This window comes from Plasmodium fragile (assembly GCF_000956335.1).
Source record: "Plasmodium fragile strain nilgiri unplaced genomic scaffold supercont1.50, whole genome shotgun sequence".
Taxonomy (NCBI): Eukaryota; Apicomplexa; class Aconoidasida; order Haemosporida; family Plasmodiidae; genus Plasmodium; species Plasmodium fragile.
This window is the reverse complement of record NW_012192630.1, coordinates 129,366-137,673: the sequence shown is the minus strand read 5'-3', so window position 1 is coordinate 137,673 and position 8,308 is coordinate 129,366. Positions and strand designations below refer to the sequence as shown.

The 8,308-nt window shown below is 40.0% G+C and overlaps 3 protein-coding genes across 3 annotated transcripts; 2 read left to right on the top strand and 1 right to left on the bottom strand.

Moving 5' to 3' along the window:
* Positions 1-12: 12 nt before the first annotated feature.
* AK88_03968 (uncharacterized protein) lies at positions 13-774 on the bottom strand (the record flags this gene model as incomplete). Its single annotated transcript, XM_012481578.1, has 1 exon — positions 13-774. The coding sequence occupies one exon, from the start codon at positions 772-774 to the stop codon at positions 13-15; it is 762 nt and encodes a 253-aa protein (XP_012337001.1).
* Positions 775-4,854: 4,080 nt separating this feature from the next.
* On the top strand, positions 4,855-5,575 carry AK88_03967 (uncharacterized protein; the record flags this gene model as incomplete). The annotated part of the gene is made up of 2 exons (XM_012481577.1): positions 4,855-4,897; positions 5,274-5,575. 2 exons carry the CDS (start codon positions 4,855-4,857, stop codon positions 5,573-5,575), a joined length of 345 nt encoding a protein of 114 aa, XP_012337000.1.
* A 798-nt stretch (positions 5,576-6,373) lies between these two features.
* On the top strand, positions 6,374-7,058 carry AK88_03966 (uncharacterized protein; the record flags this gene model as incomplete). The annotated part of the gene is made up of 2 exons (XM_012481576.1): positions 6,374-6,403; positions 6,843-7,058. The coding sequence occupies 2 exons, from the start codon at positions 6,374-6,376 to the stop codon at positions 7,056-7,058; spliced, it is 246 nt and encodes an 81-aa protein (XP_012336999.1).
* Positions 7,059-8,308: the final 1,250 nt, after the last annotated feature.

Here is an 8,308-nt window from a genome sequence, read left to right as displayed (position 1 = left end):
CAACTAGGGTTTTCATTCACACCGTAAGCGTTCGTGTGCGCAGATTTCACTGCAGATACGAAAACGCCATCGATGGGTACTAGTTTTTAAAAAATAAAATTGCTTCTTGGGGGAGGGGCGCTTCACGTATGCCCGCTTGCAATTGGCACTTTGTCTACCATCACCAACACTATTTTTCTTATCCGTTTGGTAACATTTTTTTTTTGTTCTTATTCCGCAACGAGATGAAGAAGTGGTTATTACCTGTTCGGAGGTCTCCGCTTTGACCTCTTTCCCATTGTCCAATTTGGCTCCCCGTTCAATCCCGAGGGGATTTATTTTCACATCCAGATCATCCAAAATGTTATTCGATTCATCCATCCCGTTTGTATCATAATGGCTAATCTCCTGCGCGGACAACACCATTTTGTCCGCCATGAAATTTTCCCGATGTGACACATCATCATCGTCATTGAATCCCTCCTCCCCTCCTATGTCGTCATCAAACTGGAGGAACTTATCCACCTGTTGTGATCCGTCACCATCGACATCATCACCACTTATACTATTACCATAATCTGAGAAGTCCAGATCCTCCTCGTTTTGTCTATTTGCCAGATTCAGAATTTTTTGAACATCGTCTTTTCTTTTTTTTTTTGTTTTCTTTTCACTCGCTGCCTTAGTTCCTTTTTTTTTTTTTTTAAATATTTTATTCTTTGTTACGACGTTGTTTTTTAAATCTTCTTCAAGCGTTCCGCTGTGCTTGAATTTTTTCTTTATTTTTACCTTCGTCATTGTTGCAGGCGCGGTAAAACAAAGAAAAGAAAACAAGGGGAGCAGTCAGTCGTACAGGTGCAGTGGCCGCCTACATATATATGTACATATATGTGTGTACGTATAAATGTATATGGCTGTGCTCAAGCGCTTTATACACACACGGACAAATCACAAACTTTGAAGGCCTTTTAAAAAAAGGGAGGCCCGCTCGGGAGGATGAGTACAAATACACGTAAATTACGGACGGCGAAAATGCGGAGGAGTCTCGTCGACGCAAGTTCTGTGCTACGCCGTACATACGGAGGGAGGGCATTCTTACAAATGTAAAATGTTAAAATGTAAAAATATGAAAAAAAAAAAATTCACCAAATTGTGTGCTGTGTAGAAATTAAACATACAAATGAAATGCCGTAACAGAGTGATATACCTCTACACGGTGTGACACCCTTCCGGCAAGCTGGTTATCCCCATATACATGAAGAACAAGCAGCAGTGAGGATAAAAAAAAAAAAAAACTCGAATTGAACGAATATTGTATCTGTGCATACACTCTTTTTTCAATCCACTGGCTATCGAACGATGAAACAAATTTTATATGGCGCGCACAAATGGTCGGTTAAAAAAAAATTCTTCGCTTCACAGTTGGCATACTGGTGAAACGTAGAACGCGGGGTGGAGCAGCTGCCTATCCTGGGTCGCATAAACATGCGCAAGAAAACACGTGTTCCAATCGTACGTACATAAGTAATAGTACTATTTTACATACATAGCCTCTTCGTTGCGCGCTACTACTTTTCGCCGCAACTGGCGACGGGAGAAAAATAAAAGGGATGTCGTCCCTTTAAAAAGGCGCAAAGAAGAATTAAGAACAAACAAATGGAATCAAAGGGAATTTATTTAAATTATACAAAAAAATTAAATTAAAATTTTGGACCAGTTAAAAACTTTACAAAAAAAATAAATAAAAAGAAAAAGAAAAAGAAAAAATGAAATGCTTAACAAAATTTTATTTTAAAAATATAATTATTTTTTAAATTTTATTTTTTCCGCCTCTTTTTGGGCGGACTTATTTTTTGCGACGACACTGTGGACTTGGATTTTTTTTTTTTTTTTTTTTTTTTTTAGGAAAGTTTTTTTTCCTATATAAACAGCTATTTTGCATGAACGTTTTTTTTTTTTTTTTTTTCTGGGAAATCCCATTTTGGTTAGCTGAGAAAAAAAAAAAAAAAAAAAGCATAGCTACATAAGTGGTCTGACTTGTTCACAATTTTCCCATATATAGCATGAATCACCAGATGAACTTTAGAACAGATTGGTGATAATTTAAAAGGACACAAAAAGGAGACATTTGTCACTGTTATATATATAACGTTCTACCCACCTGTGTACATATGTTCCATTGTACTGTTGTTTAATTGGTGGGGACGCATAAAAAAAAATATATGTATCATCAAAGGATGGATATATTCCGCCACATACGGGGATACATGTGGGCAATTGGTAATTTCCTTTCCCCTATGTTAACCGTCGTAGAGCTAAATCAACACAGGTATGAAAGCAATATGTCCCAACTTTTGATATTCTGTAATAAAGTGTGGGAACTACGTCCCCAGGTTACGTTTTCTGTGTGGGCAAAAAGCTTTTAACCCGTTTGTAATTGCCAATTTTGTTATTGGAATGGCCATAAGGCCAGACACCACCCCAAATGGGAAGAAAAAATAAACTACGTGATGAGGGCATTTTACACCCACGCGGAAGCAGTTTATGCCTTTCAACTCCAAAGTGGATAAGAACAGGTTGTACCGTTTACGGTCGGATGGTTGAATAATCAAACTGTCCGCTGTTACTCATCAGGGAAATGCGTAAAATGGGGAATGTCCTTATATCCATTCGCTTTTGCGGTGGACATGTAACTCAAGGATCGCTCCTTTTGTTACGAAGAAAAATGTTACCTTAAAGTAAGCGCAAAATAATGTATGGGCATTCGATCCCTTTAATAGTGAACCTTTGTTGATTATTTCCATCACGATGATCGAATTTTTTTATGCCTCCTTTTTATAACCCTCTTTACATTTGCGTAACAAGGGAACAGCGGTCGCAATGCACATGGTCAACACACGCTTGGGAAGCGTGAAGGAAATAAGTCACTAACTGCCTGCTGTCCTACACTTTCCACCTTACCGGAATGCACCCCCCCCCCCCCTGCATTGAGAATGCTAATAATTTTATTTTCTCAGATTGTATAAAATATCATCAATTATATTTTATATTCAGACATATGCTTGTCAATTATATTAAAGATCATCACAGAAAATAAAATTAAAAAAAGTTATTCAAGTGTCCATTGGACCCTGTTCTTTTTTGGTTTAGTAATATGCGGGGAGGGGGAGGGAATTTTATGTGCGCGAAAGTGTGTCCGCCTCATGGGGGCACAACCATACAAAGGGGAATATTCCAAAAAAAGGAAACCTGTCCACCACAGATTCACCTACGTGAATGAATACAAATATCGTAAACACAAGCTGTGCGGTTATGCATCACATTGTTAAGAAACTCTTACGCATTGTATACATGTTGAAATTTCTGTATGCACCGGACCATCTTACATTTTACTTTATGACACCCAAACGTATATAAAAGGTGTTGCGCGCTAGCAAAACGGGTTGCTGAGCAGGGGGGAACTATATCATCCCAACGACGTCAGTTTGTGTTTGCCTCACACGTTGATCATTTCGAATGGTCATGGAGGTAATGTATATGAACAAACACAAATTTAATTGTGCTCGAAAGTGATATGTTTAAAAAAGAAAAAAACAGCGTTGTTGGGGGGGAAATCGTTTTAGCCCTTTCGCAGAAAATTTGTTAAAATGCGTTTTTCACGCGCCACAGGTGTTTTCACGCATGTTTTGCATGATTTGTCAAAGGGAGCCCAAAAAATACACCGGAAAACAATATGCAGAAAAAATAATAAATAAGCAGGAAAAAAAAAATAAGCAAATAAATATAAAAAACAAATTAAAACAAATGAAAATTAAAAACATTTTCGCCCCTACGAAAAAAAAAAAAAAAATTGGCAATTTTTAGCTAGCTACGAAAAGTTAAATTTTGTTTTTTTTACGCCCAGCAGGTGGCTTGGTTTGCCTACGCCGAATGCACGGAAAGAGGACACGTACCAAAGTAACCACTGATAACACCATGGGGCGGAGGTACGATGCCGCAGCAGGGAAAGGGCGGATGGACCGGGAGCCCCTGTGAAGAGGATAGTGTCGCATATAATTATGTGGGGGTGACATGATGACATATACCTTGGCCTCTCTGCTTTTCTTTGTGACCCTAAGGTATTTTCCCTGCCCAAACGGGTTTTTGGGGTGGTAACGGAAAAGTCACCCAACCACGACTTTTGCCTTCCGCATTAAACACGCATTTATATAAATGGAAAACCCATGTGCAACGGGGCAGGAACAGCTCTCATAATGCAACATATATAAAAACTCCGCAGCACGTATATAATAATGTACGGGCTACTTAAGAGCTGCTAATCTGCATACCCCAATGTTAAATTCGCGCCTTCCTCTGTAAGTTCTCTTCCTGCAGGGCTAACGGCGTGGCCCTTTTTTTTTTTTGTTCTTTTTTCCGAGCCCCTCGCTTTTGCCTCCCACTGTTTCTTATGTTGCATAAATACACAAGGGGGCATACCGACAGCAGTGCATACATAATTCTCGTAACGCGTATCACGGAACAGCATTCCTTTCACATGTTGATTTTCTTTTCGCATCACAATGCTCTTGCGTTTTTTTGTTCGCCCAATTGGAGCGCCGCTTTAAAAATAAAACAAATTTATATTTTTATGCTTTTCCAACAAAAAGGCGAAAAAAAAAAAAAAGAAAAAAAACAGAAAGAAAGAAAAAAAAGAAAACCGCTGAGAACGGCATGAATCAGCTGCTGCTGGATAATAAAAATAAAAAATCGTAATTTGGAGTATCCCCTGTAAAATTTGTTCATTTGAACTTAGGGTTTATCTGAAAGTTTAATTTATTCCCTATCTGTTGTTACCTCCGAATTTTTTTTTAACATTTTTTTTTTCTGCTTTCACAAAAAATGGGAAGGAAATCAACTATCAAGCCAGCGACTGGGATAGCAGGTAAGGTTTTTTGCATACCACGTGAAGCAGTGCGGGGAGGGGGAAAATGATATGGGGGTCACACATAGATATTCGTGGGTGAGAACAATGCCCTGATTGCATCATCGCGCGTTACATGATTGAGTAAATTTGCCCGGCCCCCCTACATCGCCCGTGCGTGGCAACTCCGCACTGAACAGAAAATGTACCTACCCCTGCTTTACGCGTGGGCCATTGTATTTGCGTGAGAGCAAACACCATCAGGGTTAACAACAACCACCCCCTTTGGGTACCCTAATGCAATGTTCCAGTTGGAACTAATTGCAGGCATCCCTTTTGCACTTCCACTTGTGTAATAATGGTGCATTTTCTTCTACCCTCCTCCTCCTTCTTATAGTCGGTTTCAACAGCGGACATGTGGTCACCAAGAGGAGTGTCAAAAAGAGCATCATGAAGAAGAAGCCAAAGTCCCACAGGAAGGAACTTATAAATGACGTCGTGAGAGAAATAACTGGATTTAGTCCATATGAAAAAAGATTAATCGAATTGATTAAAATCGGTACCTCTGCTGCCACGAAGAGGAGCTTAAAATATGCCAAGAAAAAATTGGGTACTCATAAAAGGGGCAAGGCCAAGAGGGAAGAAATACAAAAAATTGTCATTATGCAGAGAAGAAAGGCCGCAACGGAGAAGCACTAAGGAGGGATTATATGAAGGTGGGACAAAAAAAGAAGAGCAGCAGAGGATGGGCAGCAGGAGGCTGCCTTCCCTCACGGCTTATGCTACACGCAGCATTTATCCCTTTTGTGTGAACTTTTTTCCATTTTATCCTACCCCCTACGTATCGTCCAGAAGCTTCCCTTTAGTGGGGAGGTTACCTCCTCTGTTCTGTCCTGCTACATGAAGGCGCTTATATGCATATGTGTATGAACGTGCATATATAAGTATGCATATGGCTCTTAATTTTTTTTCCCCTCCCTTTTTTTTACTCCCACTTTTGCCCATCCGTATACGTTCTTGGAATGATGCACAAAACCTACATTTCTGAATTTACCTACCTTTTGCCCATTTTTTTTTTTTTTTTCTTCCTTTTAAATTCCATGAATTTTTTACACACGGATGCGTGAACATCGTTATGTCGCTTATACAACTGAAAGGAATTTTTAATGAAGGAATAAAAAAATCGAAAGTGGAAAAATTTCTCCGTGGTAAAATTAGCCAAGTGCACATAATACCAACCGACGGTAATGCCAAATAAAGGTTCCCCACGGCACTATTCCCCAAACATGCAACAAATGGCAAGGGGTGCCCATTCGTCCACCCCGTACGACACTACAATGTAGCGCATGGCCATGCCATTAAATTTCGTTATACGGTGTAAGTATGTATGTACAAAATGCGCTAATCATATGAAATAACTTCAGAATTAAGTACCCCCTTTTTAAGCGTCAGCCAAAAATTCCACCCCCCTTGGAAACTCACTGATGTCACATAAAGATGAAAAAGTTCCTTTGGGAGAATGGTGTGGTAAGTTATGAAAAGAGCAAATAAGCAAAGCAGAACATGCGTTTCGTGTCGCGTATTGTATGCTTGCAGCCTCGCCGTTGTAACGTCACTTCTTTTAGTAAATCTAATAAAATAGCTCCTGGACTGCTTCTGTTCTTCCCCTTTTTACTTTTTCGCTTCTTCTGTGTTAATTCACAAATTGACCGACGCAATGTAGTGTGCACTTTTGATCTTTCCCTATGTCACAGGGGCTAAGCTGAACGCTTACTCGGGCCCTTGCTCGCCTGTGGGACGGAGGCTCGTGGGGTTCCCATGGCGAATGTTGCACATGCGTACTGTGGATGTGCTTCCCAGCTGCGCGTTGTCCAGTGTTAACTCGCTCGTTACAGGATACACGCGCTACTCTATAACCGCTTCAAATATTCACCGTGTCACCACGACAACCCGTTCCCCACTTCAGAAAGTTTCCTTCGGCGTGCTGGGCATAATTTACTTCCTCTACCTGAAGCGGTTTCTGATCCAGGAATGGGGGATATACCAAATGAAGAAAAAGGAGAGAGACATAACCACCAACAAAATTCAAATCTATGAAGACCACGAAAATGTAAAGCATATTTTGGACGAGGATAAGAGCAAAACACACCGGAGGGCGTTCGACTATGGAAGGAAGAACTGAGCGGCGAGACAGGGGGGGTGAACTAACAACCCAAAATTGTTCCTCCTTCGTTTTCCATTCTGGCGAAACAAAAAAAGAGAAGGAAAAGAAAGGCAAAAGAAACAAAGCAGTTGCGTCGTAACGAATGTGTGTTTGTTTCACAAGTGGAGTGGAACACCTGCCCGTCCTTGTAGTTCCTTTTGTTTTTATTCCATGTCTGCCCCCCTTTTTGGTGTTATAAGGAATAGTCAATTTATCGAACGAGTCTTCCTTATGAGGAAGCAATTATCGTGTGTAATTTGGTACATCCTTATATGTCCATTTGAACGGCCAAGTACACTTGTGTGTGCATGTACACAGGCCAACAATCTTTAAAGGAAAATGTAGCATTAACACCTTTTATACGTTTTTATGGATCGAATTTTCCACTCGGTCCTTTTTTGTTTGTTCTAAACTGGTGCATGTTGTGAGACTCCCTTGTGAAGGGTTCCCCATTAAGCAGCTTCTCCACTTTTTCTTTCCCGTTTTCTAAGTTGACTTTGTTTGTTCCTCTCCCTATTGCCTGACTTGTTCATATTTTTTTCCACCTAAAGTACACCATTTGGTGCAAGAAAAAAAAAAAAAAAAAAAAAAAAAAACAGCTAAATGGGAAAGCAAGCCATTCTCAGTTCTCCGAGGTATACAAAAAAGGAACAAAAAAAAAAAAAAAAAAAGTCATATGGCCTGAACAGCAACAGACGAAATGATTTTCCCTTTTGTCCGTTTCAACAATCGCGCTTTTGTACATGTGCGTATCGACCAATACAACATGTTTCGCCAATTGGGCCTTGAGCATAGCCGTATGCATGCACATTTGGGGAAATTTTAAGAATGTGAACATTGATCGCCTTATTTGGGCCCTGTCCATAAATATTTGCACTTTTTGTGTGGCGGAAAAGAAAAAAAAAAAAAAAATGCTAATATTGGCATGGTAAAAAGTTTGATGTGTTAGGGACACTGTGGGCACAAAATATGAAAAACCAGCTTCGCAATTACTGAATGCGTTACGCCATTTTTTTTTTTTCACCATTCATTTTGCCCTTTTGTTTTTTCATTCTTTGGGTTTTGTTTTGTTACCACTCTGGCTGTCACACCCGTCAAAGCATGGAACCTCCTCGTGTGTGACGAAGTCGCCACGCCCGCAGAGGAACACACATGCGTACACATGCGTTTGCTCACGCGTGTACGTATTGTATGAATGTGCACACCGCGTTACGGGAAAAAAAAAAAAA